This window comes from Monodon monoceros, unplaced genomic scaffold (assembly GCF_005190385.1).
Source record: "Monodon monoceros isolate NGI ecotype Baffin Bay Population unplaced genomic scaffold, NGI_Narwhal_1 Super_Scaffold_11, whole genome shotgun sequence".
Taxonomy (NCBI): Eukaryota; Metazoa; Chordata; class Mammalia; order Artiodactyla; family Monodontidae; genus Monodon; species Monodon monoceros.
Window position 1 is genome coordinate 131404366 of NW_021703767.1, and position 21869 is coordinate 131426234.

The following is a 21869-nucleotide window of genomic DNA, read 5'->3' on the forward strand; positions in this document are numbered from 1 at the left end:
ACAGTCTTCTTAGTGCAGGGATAATTGGATATTCCATGCAAAAGAATGAAGTAGGACCCTCACCTAACACCAAATATGAAAATTAATTCAAAATGAATCAAGTGAAAGCTATAAACTATAAAATTCCTAGAAGAAAACACAGATCTTTATCACCTTGAAGCAGGCAGTGTGGTTCCTTAGCTATAACATCTAAAGCACAAACAGCAAAAGAAAAAAATAGATAAATTGGACTTCATCAAAATTTTAAAAGTTTGTGCTGCAAGACACAATCTAAAGACAATCTAAAATGAGAGAAATAGCTCAACTGGAGACTGGAGATAAGGGTGGCAGGGGCAGCAGTCTAGAGAAGCTTTCCGCATCACCCGGACCTACTGGAAAACCAGGAACTCTTCCTACTCTCAGGAAGCCCTTTCCTAAAGCCCTCCCTTTACCTCCTCCCCCACCCTTTCTCCCACAATTCCCCCTGCAGCCATTCCGGCTACAACTCTCAGTACAATAAGGCTGAAGCCAGAGGAGGAGTCATGCAAAGGCTGTCCTAGACACATAGAATTAGAATTCCTACGTGGGATGTAGAGCCAGGGAATGTGAATTTACCAAAAAACTCTCCGGTGATTCTCATTTGCGTGCTCTAGTGGAGGAAATTGTACCACACCATAAAAAGATTGGCAGGAACTTGAAAGTCAATTAAATATTTAGTTAAATGAAAATAATTGTTGTAAGTATGGTTACTAAATTGAATGCAAAAATCCAAAGCCAAATCTTGAGAAAGAACATTTATATAATAAATATAGCATAATAATTGAGTTTTATGACCCCAGATTACATTAGTAAAGACAGGAATTTGTGAGATGCAAAAGCGAAAACAAACAAAAATAAAACCCATAAAATGAGAGAAATATTTGCAAATCCTATGTCTGATAAGGGTCTTATAAGTGCTGCAGTAAACACCTCTGCACAAACCTGTTTGTATGCCTGTGCAAGTCCAGGTATAGTACATACTGTTACGCAGGATCCAGAATACAAAGAGAATCTTTACAACTCAACAATAAAAAACCAAATAACAAAATCAAAGGGGCAAAGGATTTAAATAAACATTTCCCCAAAGATATGCAAATAGCAAAAAAAGCACATGAAAGGATGCCTGATACCATTAGTCATTAGGGAAACGCAAATCAAAACCACAATATGATACCATTTCATACCCCACGCAATGGCAATTTTTTTAAAAAAGAAAGAAAATAACAAGTGTTGCAGAGGATGTGGAGAAATTAATCAGAGCACTCAACACACTGCTGGTGGGAATGAAAAAATGATACAACCTCTGTAGGGGTTCCTCGATAAATTAAACATAGAATTACCATATAAGCCAGCACTTCCACTCCCAAGTATACACCCAAAAGAACTGAAAACATATTCACACAAAAACCTGTACAAGAATGTTCACAGCATTATTATTCATATTAGCCAAAAAAGTAGAAACAACCCAAATGTCCATCAACTGATAAATGTATAAACAAAATGTGGCATATCCATACAATAGAGTATTATTTAACCAAAAAAAAAAAAAGAAATGATATATGCTACAACATGGCTGAATACTGGAAACACGCTAAAATGAAAAGAGTCAGACACAAAAGGTCACATATTGTATGAATCCATTTACATGAAATATTCAGAATAGGCAAATCCAGAAACAAAAAGTGGATTAGTAGCTGCCAGGGTTGGGGAAAGGAGAGAACAGGAAGTGATTGCTAATGGGTAAGGGGTTTCTTTCGGGGGTAACAGCAATGTTCTGCAATTAAATGAATACATAACCTTGTGAATATACTAAAAAACAATGAACTGTGTACTTTAAAATGCAGATTTTACAGTACATGAATTATATCTTAGAAAAGAAAAACAGTAAAGGACAGGATCCACAAAATAATTTAAGTCATGATTTACCCCAGCAATAAAAGAATTAGTATTCAGTCTGTAGGTGACTTTGGGTCTAAAACTATGCATCCAGAATAAAGAAGATTAATTGGGGGACTGATTTCAAGCACTTATAGTCATGGGACCATACATAGAACAACCTTCCAAGTGCAGATGTAGAAATGAGAGCTGTAACTAAGGAACCAGATGAGCAAGCCCAAGAAAATGATCTCCAGAGTACAGTTCCTTTCAAGTAAACTACTATGAGCCAAAGCACACTACAGCTCTACCTAACTTTAATCAAATCCAGCCCTTTTATGAAGGTATATTCATTACAGATATGGAGGAGGGATATGATCACCATTTACTGCAAAAGATTTAAAAAATTAAAAATCAAACAGGATGTAGAAAGAAACTAAAAGAGAATACAAACAGTTAATAAACATAATTTTATTACAAATGAGTAACAACCTTACAGAAGTAGGTCGGGAAGAAAAGAACTAGCCTAAGTAACTTTGGAAAACAGATTTAGACTGTACTGTAAAGCTGAAGACAAATACTGTACTCTAGTTTAAAAACGTGTTTCTCAGTCATCAGCAACATGGCAGAGTGAAAAGCTCCCTTTGTCTCTCCCTTTCAATCTACAACCAGTAAAACAGCCACAAAGCAACAAAAAGTGCCTCTGCCCAACACACCAGGACGCCGGAGAATTCCACACATTAGTACACATAAAGGTGAGTGGACTGGAACACACAGGGGAGGTGCTGCCTGCAGTGCCCACCCTACCACCTCAGCAGCTGAGCCCTCAGCCCCAGAGAAGCCAGTAATAGCAGGGGAGGCAGTACACACAATGCAATTCCAGCCTCCCGGCCTCAGCAGTCCCCAGATTAACTGGGCAGCAGCAGCTTTGGGGCCTGAGATGACACCCCTCCAGCCACTGAAGCACCCATATCTCCACGCCCCACACCCTACCTGCAGTAGCTGAGCTCTCACACCTTACAACACCCGACACAGCAGAGGCATCTGTGCAACCTCAACTCCCCCCACCCACTTCCTTCCCCCTCCCACAGCAGCGGAGCCTGCAACTCAAGGGATCCCGGACGCAAACGACGAGCCCACCATTGGGGCTCACTACCAGGTAGCGACACCGTAACACCAGTGAGAGTGGCAGAAGCAAGGTACCAACAACTCTGGAGGCACAAGAGGAACTAATGACAGCACTGAAGCCACACCTCCGACAGAGGTGGTGGAGGATGGAAAGTGCTCAGAATCCAGCAGAAAGGCGGTCACCACTTCAAATGCACTGGCAGAGGAACAACTCATCAAGCACCGTGAATAACCACAGTAACACTGTACCACAAAAAAGAAAAGGACAATTCTCTAGAAACCAAAATTAAAGTCACAGAATATTGCAATCTGGTAGAGAATTCCAAACAGCTGTCATGAAGAAACTCAATGAGCTACAGGAAAACGGAAAGCAATTCAATGAGCTCAGGAATAAAATTAATGAACAGAAGGAACACTTTACCAAAGAGACTGAAACTCTAAAAAGGAACCAAACAGATATTCTGGAGCCGAAGAACTCAATAAACAAGATGAAGAATGAATTATAAAGCACTGGAAAAAGAGCAGACCATATAGAAGAGAGAATTTCTGTCTCAAAAACAGAAATCTAGAAATGATACAACTAGAAGAGGAAAGAAATAAGATACTTTAAAAATGAGGAAATTCTACAAGAGCTATCAGACTCTTTTAGGAAGGGCAACATTAGGGTAATAGGTATCCCAGGAGAAGAGAAGAAGAAAACAGAGATTTATTTAAAGAAATAATAACTGAGAAATTCCCAAACCTGGGGAAAGGAACCAGATATACAAGCCCATGAAGCTAAGAGAACACCTAATTACCTCAATGTAAAAAGACCTTCTCCAAGACATATTATATTAAAATTGTCAAAAATCAATGACAAAGAAAGAATTTTAAAGGTAACCTAGAAAGGAACCCCACTCAGGCTACCAGCAGATTTCTCAGCAGAAACTCTACAACCAGGAGGGAATGGAATGACACTCTCAAAACACTGAAAGATAAAAACTGTCACTCAAGAGTATTCTAGCCAGCAAATTTATCACTCACATATGAAGGACAAATACTTTCCCAGACAAACAAAAGCTGAGGGAGTTAATCAACACTAGACCTGCCATCTACCAGAAACAAAAAGGCAGAAGTACATAGAACTTCCAGTAAGGTGACAGACTCAGAAAATTGGAACTCTTTATCAGAACAGGTTCTTAAACACTTTATTATAGCATAAAGGTTAAAGGGAGAAAAAAAAGTAGAAAAAATAACTATAGCAACTTCAATTTGGTAACAAACTCAACATAAAAAGGGTAAATTAATTTGAGACAACAAAAACACATAAAAAAATGATGAAAACTGTATAGGTAATTACTTCATCTTACTAGAAAAAAAAATTTTTTTTAATGTGTTTCTCACAGGGGAAAAGGTTAGCAATTCTGAAACTACTTTTGTGTGTGTGCACAAAGATTGAACAAATAAGTAAATACACTGTGGATGAGAACAGATTTCTTACCTCTGGAGAAGGAAGTAAAAGGAAAGGGAAAAAGCTGGGGGGGTGGGGACTGGAATGAACCCTGAGGTATGGGATTGGAACTGGCAGCATCAGTATGAACTCATGGTTTTTAATCTACATGTAGATGGATAGATAACGAAATAAAAATATATTTTATGTAAATTACAAATGTGTATTACTATACATGTATTTGCTAGCTCTGTCTACTGAGAAGACTTAGAAACAGTAACACCCCAACAGTACTGAGCACGCCTGGCACCCAAATCTTGGTTTCTAGATACCACTCTCCAATAAAATGAATCTGCCTCCTTTGGAAAAACGGTTGATTCCATGGCTGGCGCAAACAGGAAAAACATGAGACGCATGGGGAACACACTGTGGTACCAGAAAGTGAATTAGTACCCACAAAATGATGGGTACGCTGTAGAAAGGACACAGCAGGCAAATTTGAATGTGTTCTCAATAACCAAAGCTGGAACAATTTGAGCAACAAAACACTGGATTTTAACCCATATGGTAAAATAAATATCCACAGATCCATGTAAATAAATAGTTGGACCATTGGTAAATGGAGGAAAAAGGACAATTCTTCCTTAACAGTAGAACTGCAATTAATAAACATAGAAGTAATGAGGGTGTAGGAGTTCTAACAGGTCTCCCCAAGATGTGCCACTTTGGCATGTGGATTATTTTGAGCTAAAGGCAATAGCGGGACTTCCCTGGTGGTGCAGTGGTTAGGAATCCACCTGCCACTGCAGGTGACACGGGTTTGACCCCTGGTCCAGGAAGATCCCACATGCCGCGGAGCAACTAAGCCACTAACTGTGCACCACAACTACTGAGCCTGCGCTCTAGAGCCCACGAGCCATAGCTACTGAAGCCCGCGTGCCACAACTACTGAAGTCCACGCGCCCTAGAGCCCATGCTCTGCGACAAGAGAAGCCACCAAGATGGGAAGCCCTCACAACACAACGAAGAGTAGCCCCACTTGCCGCAACTAGAGAAAGCGCACGCACAGCAACAAGGACCCAACGCAGCCAAAGATAAATAAATAAATTTATTTATTTATATTTTTTAAAAAAGTATGATGAGATGCAGGATGTTTGCAGTTTCAAAGTACCTCCTCACAAGAGGAAGATATTAATTACAAATGAATTATTACAAGTGAAAAATTACATTTATTATTAAACATACAACTACTGTTTTTTAAAGCCTTCAGCTAGCACCAATTATTCTACCAGTAATATCAGAATTTAAGACTGTGGTCCTCCTTTGTTAAAGGAATCACTGTCCTTGAAATCTATGGACTAGCCAGTAATTCAACCATACAAACAAATGGTAGATTCCTTAATTCCTTCTCCTACTACCTCCTATGCCAATGGCATTCATTTCAGGCAGCAGTTTATTGATGGACTTAATTTTACAGGCTATGGCAAACCAACCCCTTATGAAATCAAAAACATGACTGTGGCCTTCTTCACACCCTGTACTTACCTGACCTAGAGGGCTACAGGTACAACAGGGAGCTGTGCAAGCCTTTCTAGCAATTTGTGGTCAGATACAACTTAATGGCATCAAAAGCTACCAACTTTGAATCCTATAGATTTAAGTTAAATGAGAATTTCTTTGCTGCCACAAAATCAGCTTTACTTTATTAATCTCATGTGATATATGGGAAAATTAATGCATAGGGAGACAGAACTGATTTTTTTCCTAAAGGAAAGACTCCTCAAAGTACCAGCAAAGGACTCCTCAAAAATGAGAATGCCACACAACTATGTACATGTAAATAAACATTAAACACAGTGAGGCTATGATTAGAATGCATTTTCATGGGAATGGTCTCTTGTATTAGAATTGAAAATACATGTGTCCTGTCCCTAACATGAGTGGAACAGACAGTGGTAATGTCCACACTTTACAAAAGAGAATAAAAAGGTACTTGACAAGCAAAAGAAGGCCACCTATCTGAAGGAAAGTGCTGACTTCTGAGAGGAGCCTACTTGAAATTCTGTAAATGGATAAAAAGGTAAAGGACATCACAGACATATGAAGTCTGGCATTTTCCAAAACAAGTAACTCAGAACACTTCAGTCTTAATTTCAAAGAACAGTAATACTGCTTTCAAATAGTAAAAGTTCTGAAAGCAAGTAAAATAATGAATTTAACCTACATGATTAGTAGGTAAAAACTTTTAATCCAGATTTTAACATTTTTGCCTACTGATAGAAACAAATCATGAAATACTCAAAGCCCAAGCCAAAGTAGAGTCAAAAATATAATTTGATGAAACCATGAGAAAAGCATTAAGATAATAAATGCAACTATAGTTTTGCTAGGCATCCCACTCGTCTCAGAAAAATATGTGAAGCCTTGAAATTAGAAGTTGTTTAAAAGACCAATGACAAAAATAATTTCCTCAAATCTATTCATCAACCAAGGTAAAGGAAATTAGTATTTCCTGAGCAGCTTTTTCATGCCAGGCACTTACACATCTTGCCCTATTTGATCCCAAAAAGCCTGAAGTAGAGTCATTATTATCTATTTATAAGTGAGGAAATCAGCGCTTAGAGGAGCTAAATTCCTTGCCTTTGGCTAGAACAATATTTCTCAATCTCAGCACCACTGACATTTGGCCAGGTAATTCTTTGTTTTGGTGAGGACAGGGGACTGTCTTGTCAATCACAGGATGTTTACCAGAATCACTGGCCCCTACCCACTGGATGGCAGAAGCATCCTCCCACAGTTGTGATTAACAAAAACCTCTCTAGACATTGGAAATGTCCCACGGAGGGCAAAACTGTCCCCAGCTGAGAACCCCTGAGTTACAGTGAAGAAGGCAGTATTTTCATTCAACAGACAAGGGCTACGTGCCAGACCCTGTTCAAACTGAATTAGGGACAACTGAGGGTCTTTGCCCTCAAGAGCTTGCTTTGAACCCTGGTCTTCTAGCCCAGGTGGTGTTCGATTTTAAAACAAACCTCTCTCCACACACAGACAGTGTGACCTCCAACACCCTCCCTCTGGCCAGTGCCCACGTGAGCTCACTCCTTCAGCCAGTCAGCAGCACCTCCACTCACCCACCTGCACTGGCTCAACAGTTTGTAGTCACTTCTGACTCAACCCTCCCCTTCATTCCCTGTTATCAAGATACTGCCCAAGCTCTGCTTGTTTTGCCTAGGAGTAAAATGTCTCTCTCATCCATCCCTATCCTCCATTCCCATCATTCTAATGTAGACACAAGGCCAACTCCCTGCCTTTTTTCTACTACCAGTAGAAATCAGAAGAAATTCACCTCTCTTGGTCCCTCAAATGAATTAAGGGTATACATCAAGATATCATAACTGAACTACCAACCTCTAGGGTAGGGGGCTGGCAGATATCAAAGAGTAGTCGGCAAAGACCACATCCTCTTTTTCTGGAGTGGGAAAGGAAACTGAAATTTCCCATCCCATCACAGACACTTTCACTCAGATGTTAACTTGCAGTAAAGAGCAGCCCTGACAAGCATTAAGAAAAGGACACAGGAGAGATCAGTTCACGTGCCATTAAAAAGTGGCTCGCATGCTATTTCTGGCACTTGTGCCATGAACCACTTTTGCCTGCTCAAGGGAATGGAGAACTGACACTCAAGAGGGAAGTAAGGTAAGATTCCCAAAGAAAGCATGAACCAACTAGCATTTCTGCCCCTCCCAATGTTTAAACCCAGAGGTAGGTACAGCAAACATTCCACTAGGGAAACTCTAGAACAGTCAAACAAAATCTAGTGAAATAACTGCATACAAACATATATATTTATATATATATACAACACATTCATAACATAATACACAGCCCAAAAACGTTAATTTATTTATACTGTAAATGAAAGGCTTTAAGATGAGAAAAAAATCCAGGATCTGTTTTAAAACTGATCTCTCGGGACTTCCCTGTGGTCCAGAGGTTAAGACTCCACACTCCCAATGCAGGGGGTCCGGGTTCAATCCCTGGTCAGGGAATTAGATCCCGCATGCTGCAACTAAAATCCCACACACCACAACTAAAGATCCCGCACACAGCAACGAAGATCACATGTGCACCAACTAAGTCCCAGCGCAGCCAAATAAATAAATAAATAAATATTTTTTTAAAAAATAAAGTTGATCTCTCTCCTAGGCAGAGAACAGAACTTCATTATATTAATGGTTCTTAGGAAGTGCTTTGTCCTTTTTGACTTTAAGACATCACAATCAAAATAACTTTAAATCCAGTATCTGAAATTCACAACCTAATCAAAAGTCTTAATTTATACTTCACAGTTTCAAAAAAATAATGATCAAGAAAAGTATTATGGGTAACATCCTAAATACTTCTGCCTTATTATTTCTGAGTTTTCCTGTAAAGAACTGAAATCAAACACCAGTACAGGGTAGCAAATATATTCAGTATCAGGGTCCTACTGCTATTCCAACTTTATCAGGTGATTCATTTTATGTAACTAAATAAATAAATGAAAATAATTTCTACAAGGATCCTTCAACGTCTCAGGGTTTTCTGAAAGAATAAAGAATGTGTTGTGCTAAATTTGTTATTTCCTCTTGGGAGACACAAGTTTAGGTCAGTAACTTGATGAAATGATCAAAAGTCAAGCCAAAAGACCTCCCTTTACCAAGAAATTATCATTAACAGGAATATTAAAGACATAATTCCAATTCACACATTCGCTAAAATCTGATGCAGGAAGAAAGAGATTGAAGTTGAATTAGATGCCCAGTTACAACCATCTTAAAATGATGTTTCTGACCCCTGCTATTACTGTCTTTCTCTGTCCATAACCTATGATAGCCTTGTAACATTTCATTCAATTTTTTTCTAAATGTATCCAATAAGCTTAGTCTAAACTAATCTAACTGAACACAATTTGAGTAACTCGGCCCTCCTTATCCACAGGTTCTTGTGGCAGATTCAACCAACTGCAGATCAAAAACACTAAAAAAAAATTCCAGAAAGTTTCAAAAAGCAAAACTTGAATTTGTTGCATGCTAGCAACTATTTACATTGTTTTTTACAACTATTTATATAGCATTTAGATTGTATTAGGTATTATAAGTAATCTAGAGATGATTTAAAGTGTAAGAGAGGATGTGCACAGGCCATACGTAAATTACTACACCATTCTGTATAAGGGACTTGAGCATCCTCAGATTTTGATATCCGTGGGGTTCCTGGAACCAATCCCCTGATACTAAGGAATGACTGTAATTCTAAGATGTATACCTTTGTCAATATTAACTTAAAACCTTGAAGACGGAAGACATATTAACCAATGCATATAAATACCAGCCATATAAAGGAAATTGCATTGATGGCCTGACATTTTTTTTTTTTTCTGAGAAATCCTTTCCTGTATGAAATGATGGCATTAACCTAGAGTTCATCCAACCAGTTTTTACTTTACCGCCTTTTACTAACACTTGTCCATATGAAAACTGTAAAAATAATCTTGTCACAACTGATGCCTGAAATCACTATAAAAAGAACCTGTTATTTAACAAAGTAAACATGGGAGGAACTTTTAAACTTACAAAGAGGTCTTTAAGATGTTACATGTAACAATGGTGTAATTTAAAATTTTCCCAGTTAACTTTACCATCAAGCTAAGGTGTTCTTTCCAGCTTTAAAACAAAAATTAACCTTGTTAAAAAACAGATTACGGTTAACCAAGATCTCAAAAGAAAATCAGCCTTGAGCTCCAAGGGGAATGTTCCCTAGGAGATTATTCTGATTGATACTGCTTCAGTTAACAGAGTTGAGTTCTAATGACATTAAATGAATAATAAAAACATTAAGACAAATCATGTATTTAGAACTCAACTGTCAGGAGACTACTACTTACAAATATTCTCTGCAGCATCCTTCCTCTGGGTTAAATTACTACAGTTTATCAAACGCTATCATATAATCTTTTAGTTTCAACTCTTTTCTAGAAATACTGATTAAGAATATTATTTTATCAACAAAACTGCAAACATTATAAATTATATTTTCCACACCTAAAGATATAAAATATTTTTATAACCTGGTTTCTTATTTTTAGTTAAAGAAATACAATTAATATGGTTTCTCATCCCTTTTTCCTTACAGTTCCTCCAACTATCCTAACACAATCTTTTCTTAACATATTTCTAGTGACTAACAATTTGAACTTGAGTAATAAACTATTTTAAAAAGTAAAGTGTAGGGGCTTCCCTGGTGGCGCAGTGGTTGAGAGTCCGCCTGCCGATGCAGGGGACACGGGTTCGTGCCCTGGTCCGGGAAGATCCCACATGCCACGGAGCGGCTGGGCCCGTGAGCCATGGCCGCTGAGCCTGCGTGTCCAGAGCCTGTGCTCCGCAACGGGAGAGGCCACAACAGTGAGAGGCCCGCGTAGCGCAAAATAAATAAATAAATAAAAAGTAAAGTGTAAAGAAATGTACTATCATTTTCAAATGCTATCCAAAATGATGAGGGGAATTTATTCTAGATGGATTAGCCATGCCTCTAACCTTAAATTAAGCATGCCCTAAAATCTTGAAGATCATTATATTTCTATATTTAAGGCTATGTTAAATAGTTTCATGTGCATTGAATTTATAGTGTTTTTTCTATGAAACAGACCAAATTTATTCCAAAGAAAAAAGTCCATTACTGGGAAGGAGAAATTATTTGCAAATTTCTCCAGCTAGAAATATCTTTTCTAATAAGCCATCCCTTTAAACATACAAATGATTAATTTTTAAAACATCAGATAAAGAGCCATTTACTTGTACATCTCCAATTCCTAAATGGTATCTGTTTAGATCTGTGATAAACATGCAAAAAGGAGTTCCAAAGGATGTGGATAAAATCCTAACCCATGAATGGAAGTCTAGAACCAGTCCCTGAAATTCCAGGAAACTAATACTTCAGATACTTCTAGTGACTGACTCTAAGTATTCATGATGCATCCTGGAGGCTAAGGCTAAAAACTGATCAAGGTTTGCCAAGAAAGTTTAAATGGGCCATGGGAGAAAGGTCCAGAAGAACTGAAACTGAAGTACCAAAAGAAATTAAGCACCGTGGCTGAAAGGAGCCACATGGATGAAGTTGCAGACACGGCACACTCCCTAAGGACCTCCAGGCTCCCGCTCCCAGGGCCACTAGCAATTCCATCCTATGCACACCTAGAGGTAGGCGGAACTTACCTACACACCAACTAAAGGAGTCTCTGTTTCTGGGGAACAGCAGCAATCACTCAGTCACTCAGCAGGCTAACTGTGTATCAACCATCCTTCTCAGGCACTTTATTACATACCAGGCTTCATTCTTTCCTCACACCCACCCTCCAAAAGAGGCCATTATCCCATTTCCAGATGGGAAAACTCAGCAGCTAAAAAAGCTGAGAAACACAGTAACTCATGAGATATTTACGAGAGGAAAAAAACTACCTATTCAGATTCAAATCCAAGCCTGTCTCTTTCTACACTGGTTTGTTGGTAGAGCCCCAACATCTCTGTGGGCTTAAAGCCTTACACTATAGAAAATTCTGCACTTAAATCCACCCACTCCCTAACAATGAAAACTTCACACACAGCATTTTGGCCACTACTGTACCCCCTTTCAACATTCAACGTCATGGGCTTCCCTGGTGGCGCAGTGGTTAAGAATCTGCCTCCCAGTGCAGGAGACACGGCTTCAAGCCCTGGTCCGGGAAGATCCCACACGCCACGGAGCAACTAAGCCCGTGCACCACAACTACTGAGCCTGCGCTCTAGAGCCCAGGAGCCTCAGCTACTGAAGCCCGTGCGCCTAGAGCCCGCTCTCCGCAACAAGAGAAGCCACTGCAACGAAGAGGAGCCCCCGCTCACTGCAACTAGAGAAAAGCCCGCGCGCAGCAACAAAGACCCAATGCAGCCCTAAATAAATAAATAAATTTATTAACCAAAAAAACATTCAATGTCATAACAACATTAATGGCAGGTGGCATATTAGTATACAAACACTGGGCTAGGCTATTTACAATTAACATTTATTGAGCATTACTATATATGCCAGATACTATTCTAAATGCTAACAACCTAAATGCTACTAATAAGGTAGGTTCTATCAATATCTTTATTTCACAGATAAAGAAACTGAAGCACAAAATGCTTTACTAATGTGCGCAAGGCCAAATGATGGTAGGTGGGGATCCAGCATTCAAATCAAGTTGCCTGGTTCCACAGTGCATGCTCTTAAATGCTAGCCATCCTCTCTTTCAAGAGAATTTACAGTTTCTCATTTAACCCTCCTAACTATGTAAGCCAAGTATTACCAATCCCGATTTATAGATGAGGAAACAGAGGCTTAGAAAGGTTAAGTTGCTTAAAATCACACAACTTTTGGTGGTTAAGGTATAATTCCAGTCTGTTTTTGTTTCACACCCCTAAAATGTTACTATATCTCATATAAAAGAGAATACTAACTGTAAAAAGGAAAGCGGCAGTAATCTATGTATTTCAAAATGGCCAATTGGTTTTGAAAATTTCTAGGCTATATACAAGTTCTTAAAAATGTTTAAGAAAAGAAAAAGAGGTGTTATGGTAATGAGAAACTGACCAAAATGGCCTCGATCATTAATAGGCGGAAAACCTCCACTAGTTTTTAAGAATTGTATAATCTTTTACTATGAGGCCAAATCATTATTTGGCCATAGAGTACAGAGACTCAGACACAAGCGTGCACCATGCTCCCATCTCACAACCACTCCCTACCACCTGAACAGACAATGAGAGCCAGCTTTATTAGTCATGCTCCTTTTCCTAAGAGATCAAGAAACAAAAGCAACATCTAACAATCCACTGACTTTAGGCTACACTCTTAAATCTGGTAACATTCTAAAAGCAGAAGCTCAAGTTTAACATGTTATTTAAGATTCAACTACCAAGAAACAGGTATATGAATGCATTTAATATTCTTTGTCTCTTGTACAGAAAGGATCTGCCTTCCTTAAATCTATAAACTAAAAGACAAAATGGATAAAACCTCAGAAAACTGATTTTCCATACCACCAGACAAAAATTATTGCTTTCGAATGCTGTTTCTAAAGATCCAGTTAGACAGTAAAAGTCCGCTGCAGTTATATACATGAGTATTTCAGAAAATGTCTTCCACAAATTATCCATCGAGAATAAAATTAAGCAACATAATCATGCCTTTCATCATATTTCCCTCATATCCCAGACGTCTGAGATAGCAAAATAGATTATTGCATATAAGAAAAGTCTATTTTAAAATAACTAGTCCTACTTAGAACAATCAAGCTTACACTTTCAACAACAGAAAAACAAATTAGAAAGCAGCCAGCAAGCCCAACTGCAGCTCCTTTGTACCAGATATAGATTTTAAAAACCAAAGATACATGAAAACAAAATGTAATTTGTAAATATCTTTCATAGCAATTTGCAGCCCCACTCCAAAAAAAAAAGGAATAAATGAAAAAAGATTATCACACAGAAGTCAGTCCAAAGAATAAGTGTGCTTGTTTCAGGAGAGGAAAACATTGATTCAGAGTTGTTCCATGCTTTTAGAAAATAATCAGTGTATGAAAAGCATTAAATATTTTATAAGACCAAAGGAATCAAGTAACATGTGAATGATAATCCAGTGCACTTGCAGCATACAGTGGACAAACAGGTTCCACTGTCAACCTCCCAAAGCATGTTTTGAAATGAGGAGGAACTTTAAGAAATCACCTCGTAATATTTCGTTAAAATCAGAATTGACTTTTGTGAACTGAAAAGCAACGAATTTTTTCCCCAAAGCTGCATTTAATAAAAAATTGTTTTCTTTCTTATAAACGAATCCAGTTACACCAAATCAAGGCTTGATATGCAAATACACAGGGATGCAATGCAGAGCCTTCCCTCCCCATTTCCACTTCCCCTGGAGTGATTCCTCTCTCAGAGACTATGGAAACATGCAGATGGCATCTGAAATGAAAACTTCCTTTCCATCCCCTAAGCTAAAGAAGCAGGTTCCTCGGGAAAGCAGAATCAAGCTCAGTCACCCTACAGAACCTTAATTTCCGAAACGCCCTATGTTACCAAAATAAAAGCCAGATATCCTAGGAAAGCAATTCCTTGGACACTTCACAATCAAAGGAAAAAATAAAATCAGAGAATTAAAAAGGTGGCGAAAGACAGACAACTTAAAAGCCAACCACCACACCCTCAACTCCGCGCTGCAACCCGCCTGCCGGGGGCCTTTACCTTCATCTTCCATCGAAACTGCACTTGGGTTGATGGCTACAAAGTCTTTAGTGTCAGCCACGGCCACACTGGGAAGAGAGAGGAGAGGAGGGCAAGAAGAGAGGCCCCCGGAATCCCAGGCCGTCACCCCCGCTCCCGGCCACGCGACCCGCGGCTGCGCCCACCACCCCTAACAGCAGCATCTGCAAGAGAAACCGGAGAAGCGGCGCTGACGGGTGCGGGAAGGGACGGCCGCCCACCGCCCCCCACGCCCCGCGCCCGCCCCCTGGCTGCCCGCATACCCCCACTCACGCCGGCGGGGCGGGGCAGCGCCCCGGAGACGCCCCCAGCCGGGTACCCCGGACGCCCCCAGGACCTGGAAGTTTCTAGAAACGGGGGACAAGAGGTAATCCGGGCGCCCCCCAAAGCCCCAGACCCCTTTTCTGGGCTGCGGGGGACTCACCCGCGGGCTCGCGGGAGCGGCTGGCCAAGCGGCGGCGCCGGACGGGCGCCTCTCCCGGCGTGGGGGCGGCAACCGGGAAGGCGGGCGGGGCGGGAAGGGCAGCAGGTGAGGGGACTGGCCTCGGGCGGCCCGGCGGCTCGGTGCGGCAGTGCTGGTCTGCTCCCGCCTCCGCCTCCTGGGCTCCGCCCTCCCCACCGCCCGCCGCCCCGGCGCGCCCCGCACCCCGGGCCCGCCCCGCACTCCCGGGGCCAGGCGGACCGAGCTTTGTCGCCACCACTTCCGCCGCGAGGGGCGCGCGCGCAGGCGCACTTGCACGCCCGGGCACGGACGGCGGAAATGAGCGGAGCCCGACCGCCCGCCCCGAGGGGCTTCGGCTGGGAGCGCCAGCCCCGGCCCCACCTGCCCTGCGGCGGCCACTTGGAGACGTGCCCGGCGTTTCTACGCTCCCGCCGGGCGCAAGCGTGGGAGAGCTGCCAGCTTCCCCGCGCCGGCCGCGCGTCCTCAGGAAGCAGCCGCTAGCCCGGACCGAACGGGCAGGCGCAGCCATGTTCTGGGCCCACGAGGTGTCTGAGCGCCCCGACGATGCAGCGGGAAGCCGCTCCCGCTGGGCGGCTGTCACAATCTGGGCAGGTGACGCGGAGACCCCGCTGCCTCACTTGCAAGCCAGTCACGGCTGCTCGGCGCTGACCGCGGAGCGGTGCCCCGCGGGGCCACTTCCCAAAGTTCCATCCCGGTGGGGGTTTGCCTCAGCGCCCGCGTGCAAAGAGAGCCAAGAGCTCCGAGAGCTCAGGGGAGAGCTTCGCATCCGTTCAAGTGTGCAACCAGAGGGTGCTGGAACAATTAAAAGCCTCGCGTCCCCAGATGGAAGCTGAAGAACGGGCATTACCTTCAGCGGCAGGTTCTCTTTTGCCTCTTGAATTTTTCACTTGCTCAGCACCTAACCCAGACCCCCAACAGGTCACTTTTGATAGACGATTGAGTTTAATAATCCTTGTCAAGCCAGATGCCGCAGATGTTGAACCTAAGTCGTCGCGCACCCAGATCCACTAGAGGGCAGGTCTACACCTGCTGAGTTCCAGCACATCCTGCAAAGAACTCAGGGGACAGGATAACAAACGGACCGGGTTAGCTGTTCTGTTTGGCCCAGGTTAAGTGGAACTAGTCTAGGATCAAAAATCCTGGGCAGGTTTCTTGATTGAAGAAACATTGAGATTTTATTCGGCAAGGTCACTTTTAAATTTCAGAAGTGAAACCATAAAAATCAAGATGAAACATTTCGAGTCTCAGAGTTACTATGTATATGACCACCTTTGGCTTGCATGCCTAATGATTTTTGTCCACTTAGTGGTGATACACATAAGGCTATGATTGGTGCAACAGTGAATGTGCTATCTCTTGCCCAGTGCTGTAATCAATTTGTAATGATTATTACTATACTTACTGGACCTTGACACCACCACAGCATCACATTAAAAACACAAGCAAGCCTCTAAAGTAGGAAATGTATAGACATAGACGTTATTTGTTATTAACATATGATCTTACAAAATAGAGGATAATTTTCTATTGGATTGCTTTAATTAGCTCAAACATTTTATCTTCGGCAACTTTTCAGAATTATCTGTTGTGAACTGCAGTACTCCTGCACTGACACTGAATTCCTAATTACCCACCCCCCAAGATTTATCACTCCATTGCTTATATCTAAAGTAACTTACACTGGAATTTTACTCTTTGGTTGCCTAAATTGTGAAAGCCATTATTCCTATTGCCAAGTCAAAAAAGAAATTGGATAACACCAGCTTTGTTCAGAAGAATTGTTACTTACTTCATGCATCATCTCACAAATTCCAAGGCACTGGAGCAGCAAAAACCCGTAAAGTATAGCTTTCAACCACTTAGCTGATCCCTAAGCTTCATCAACATATCTCTGCAGAGTGGTCTTCTGTTCTATGCCTGTACCAAGCTAGCCAATATCAGTAGCACCAACTTTGACTTCCTGTGTATATGAAAGGCAGCATTTATTAACAATATTCAAGCCAGAGCAGTGAGGGCCACAAGCTTCAGAAATCTTCCTTCTCCCAGCATTTCCTTCTCTGACCAGCTGACCCACCATGAAACTTTTGTGTACCAATCTCCACTTCCTCATCTCGGGGAAGGAGGACTAAAATATAGGTACACTGCATTACATACACATACAAACATATATGTGTGTACACACATTTACATATATACATACATATATATTATGAGAATATATATAGATCTGGGCATAACAACTACCCTTTCTCCCTCAAAAGATCGTTGTGAGGATCTGATAAAATGAAGACAGGTTGTGAATTACAAGCTCTATAAAAGTTTAAGATTATCATACGGAGAAATAAGCAAAAGTATGGACTGTTACGAGGTAGAATGAGATTGATGGCAACGAAATGTATTATGTTCAAGTTTCCTCTCAATTCTTTAGAAATCAGTGCTCTAAAAATCTTTACTCCCATTTTGTTCTGAATATTTAACCTGCAAAATTAAATAGATCTGATGCAAAAAGTGGACACATGTGAGCAATAGAGTGGAAATTTGTCAGGCATCTCTGCTTAGGGAAATATTACAAATAGGGAAGATTGAGGAAGGACAGACGTGATGTTCTAATTTTATTTATACTGTGCCTTATTACACAAAGGTTGTGAGGCATCCTGTTTTAATATCAAATTTGATAGCTGGCATTTTTAGAAACCTGGATGATAAAGATATATGTGGCCTTTAGGATTTAAAAATTAACTTAGACAAGGTTATTTTAAATCTTTCCTCAATGTCTTAAAGACTCTTTTAACGTTGTTTTAAGTACCAAAGGTTAATAATTAAGGAATTTTACATAGCTGCTAGAAAAAAAAACTTGTCATATTTTAAGTGGAATATTCTAAGAGCATATAAAGACAATTCTTCATTTTGTAAGTCAACCTACTCCAACAGAACAACAGAAGTATTTTTCTTCTTATAAGATAAGGGACCTGCTACGGGTCAAGTCTGGGGAAATACAGTCTTATTGCAAGAAGTGTCCTATGAAATGAGTGTCATAACAACCACCTGCCAGAACTGCTATACATCTTCTTGGTTCTATGTCTTAGCAGTACTGGAAGAGTAAAAACTGGAAGCAAGAATAAAAATAAAATGGGCTCAAAAATGAGCAGAAAAAACCAGGAAATTTAAAGTATATTCTTTTTATTTTTAAAGAAGTTGATTCCAAGTATGACTCAGTTTCCCCATTCAAGGGTTCTGAGCATGCAGTGATATTTAGGATCTTTGGTATGTAGTACTACCAATCTTCTGGGTTGGAGATGAGGGCAGGTCAGGAGTGCAGGTGAGTGAGGGTGAGTTCATGTCCAAGAGCCAACTCTGCACTTCATTATTTCCATGGAAAATAGACATAGAATATTCCATATTACATATACCCCAAGATATGAGATAAAAATGAACCCATTTAGGGCTTCCCTGGTAGCGCAGTGGTTGAGAGTCCACCTGCCGATGCAGGGGACGCGGGTTCGTGCCCGGTCCGGGAGGATCCCGCATGCTGTGGAGCGGCTGGGACCGTGAGCCATGGCCGCTGAGCCTGCGCGTCCAGACCCTGTGCTCCGCAACGGGAGAGGCCACAACAGTGAGAGGCCCACATACCGCAAAAAAAAAAAAAAAAAAAAAAAAATTAACCCATTTAAAAGCTATTCTGTCCAGTTTCCAAATTGGCATAATTCATCTCTGGTCCCAAAATATTTTGTCTGTAGTAAATATATAAGACCTATTGAATAAATGTGTAATCTAGAAAATGGTCATCATAAAAAAAGTCTGTTGTTGAGTGAATAAACATAATCCCAACTTTACTTTGCTTCTTGCTTTCTATGATCAAACTAAAACATGAGCTGCTACTTTCCTTTAAAGTAAAGAAAAATTAAGGGATTTTCAAAGGTTTAAAAATGAACTCGCATCTCCAAAGGGTTAGCTAGGACAACTTGATCTGAACGGGAATAAGTACTAGTCATTGCAAGAAGTGTTAAATATTGAGCACTGCCCAGAACAGATGAAATTTCAGACTTGGATTTTGAACTCAGGTAACCATTTGAAATTAAAAGATAACAATGTTGAGGTGGCTGCTTCTATGCAAGTAGGAAATTTCAGCTGAGCTTGTGCTTTGGATTTTGATAGCATGCATATCAATGTCTGACAAAGTCAAAAAACTAATTCCCAGCACAGTCTTGAGTTATTTCCTTAGGGACCACGGCATCTACTCTTAATTCTTAGACAAGACGACTTAGGTCTTAATGTTAAGACCTCATAATGGCTTTAGATAGTAGGGAGGACATAACAACTATTATACCTTTTTTATATTCCATAATTTAAATCAACAAAATTGTCAGTTGCTGCATCAGTTTAATCAGTAAACAGCTACAAAAGAACTAAAAAGACAACATTTTCAATTATATTCTTATAGCAAAGACACTTTAATGATTTCTTGCATGACTAAGCATTCTGTCATGCTACTAGGGCTGGGGCAGCTGTGGGAAGGAAATGGTCAATAAGGACCTGTGAAGCTGTAAGTCATCATCACTATCCCCCTGGCTTTAGCAACGACTCTCCATCTTCTGAAGGGCACATGCACTATTCTTGAGAAGGTACAGCAAACCCTGTAAGCTTTGATTTTGAAAATATACGTCATCAAATGATCTACATCAGTAGTTCTCAAACTATGATCCCTGCCACCTTAGTACTTTTTAGAAATGCAGATTTGGGGCTCCACCTCAGACCTACTGAATTAGCAACTCTGCGGGTAGGGCCCTGCATTCTGTAGTTTCGTACCTCAGGTGCTAAACTTTAAGTGCTGATTTACAAGAAACATAAAACTTTCATGTAAAAATATTTTGATTGTGCTTATAGTCCTCAATTCTGAAGAATGATTGAGAGCGTATATCAGAATTTTAAATCTCCTCCAGCGTTCTTAAATCATAAAGGGCTTTGAACTTTGAGTAATCACCTGTTGGCTTAAGACCAGTTATTTTAAAAGACCCAGGGAAAGGGCATTAAGACCATAAAGAGATCATACTTCTCCCCTCTTAAGTGGCTCTGAGCATCACATCCACATAGCCATGCTGGAAGAGAAGAGAAGAGAAGTGCAGTGCAGTGGCAGTGGAGCTATGGTTATGTTCCCGGCTATGAAGTCAGCCTTTGTTTTCCTATATCAGCTCAGGACCTTTGGAACAATGCTTCTTTGACCAGGTGTATCAGGCTTTAGCAGCACCAGTTAGATGAAAGAAGAGGGGGAAAAAGCTTCATAAATAAAAACTGCCATTCTCTTGAAACAGTGTACTCCTCAGAGAAAGTTTCATCCCTCAAAAACAAAACAAGCTGTGTAACATTTCAGAGGGCATAAAAAAAAAATTTTAAGTGCGTTATATACAAAAATTATATGTTGGGGCCTTCCCTGGTGGCGCAGTGGTTGAGAGTCTGCCTGCCGATGCAGGGGACACGGGTTCGTGCCCTAGTCCGGGAAGATCCCACATGCCGCGGAGCGGCTAGGAGCGGCTAGGCCAGTGAGCCATGGCCACTGAGCGTGCGCGTCCGGAGCCTGTGCTCTGCAATGGGAAAGGCCGCAACAGTGAGAGGATCGCGTACCGCAAAAAAAAAAAAAAAAAAATTATATGTCGGGCAACGGGTAGTATTTCAACATTAGTGAAATAGGATTTTACACTAATCAATCACTTTAAACAATTTGATTATGCACTCATTATATAAGACCAAAATACTTCTATAATATGCTTTACTTATTTTGAGATGTACATATAGGCCATAGTCCAGTTTAGTGGTAAATATTATAGTAGGGTAAATGGTACAGGACACAATTATAAGGACAGTTACTCACAGAACAAAGGAAGAAGAGTAAGATGAATCAAGAGTTTCCACTAAAAGGAAAATGTACACAAGAAATCTGGGTATTCAAATACATTACCAGTGAGAATAATTCAGTAAAGAAATCCAACATAAAGGTGATTTTATCCAGAGACAAGTTATAGTAACTATGTTATAATTGCTAATAACAGATGAGTTTACAAAAGCTTGATTACATCTCAATGAAATCTTAAAGTCTTTAGTGCTGCTATAATTTTTCTACTGTGTAGTCTTTAACAGCATTAACATGCTCTTTCTCTCTGTGTGTTAACTGGCCTGCTTGGAAGGATAGTAAATGGTGTATTTAATATTAATTAGACCAATATAGGAGTTTTGAGATCTATTGTATTTGCAAATAATCCCATTACAAATAATGTCTTTTGTAAATATAAATGGGAATGGGGGTGGGGGACCTTTGAGGGTTTTTTTGTTGTTGTTTTTTTTGCGGTATGCCGGCCTCTCACTGTTGTGGCCTCTCCTGTTGCGGAGCACAGGCTCCGGACGCGCAGGCTCAGCAGCCATGGCTCATGGGCCCAGCCGCTCCTCAGCATATGGGATCTTCCCCGACCAGGGCACAAACCTGTGTCCCCTGCATCGGCAGGCGGACTCTCAACCACTGCGCCACCAGGGAAGCCCGGACCTTTGAGTTTTAGCAGTACCAGAACATCTTCATCTCCATGGTACTATTTACTATAGAACAAAATACACTGAAAGAATATCCTCTGCTTCATTCAGTGGGTTTGGGAGC

At 40.8% G+C, this 21869-nt stretch overlaps 1 protein-coding gene across 4 annotated transcripts in view; it reads right to left on the reverse strand.

Annotated features, from left to right (window-relative positions):
* The window catches only part of ATP2C1 (ATPase secretory pathway Ca2+ transporting 1), a 101589-nt gene extending 86160 nt beyond the window's left edge, over positions 1 to 15429 (reverse strand). For 2 of the 4 annotated variants that reach the window (XM_029214065.1, XM_029214068.1), the window contains exons 1-2: positions 15191 to 15429; positions 14749 to 14930 (exon numbers count right to left, since the gene is read on the reverse strand). In XM_029214065.1, coding sequence (XP_029069898.1) covers positions 14749 to 14754 — 6 coding nt within the window. In that variant the 5' untranslated portion in view covers positions 14755 to 14930; positions 15191 to 15429. Of the gene's footprint in view, positions 1 to 14748; positions 14935 to 15190 lie in introns of those variants that run through there. The other 2 variants (XM_029214067.1, XM_029214066.1) reach the window with 2 other exon arrangements.
* Positions 15430 to 21869: the final 6440 nt, after the last annotated feature.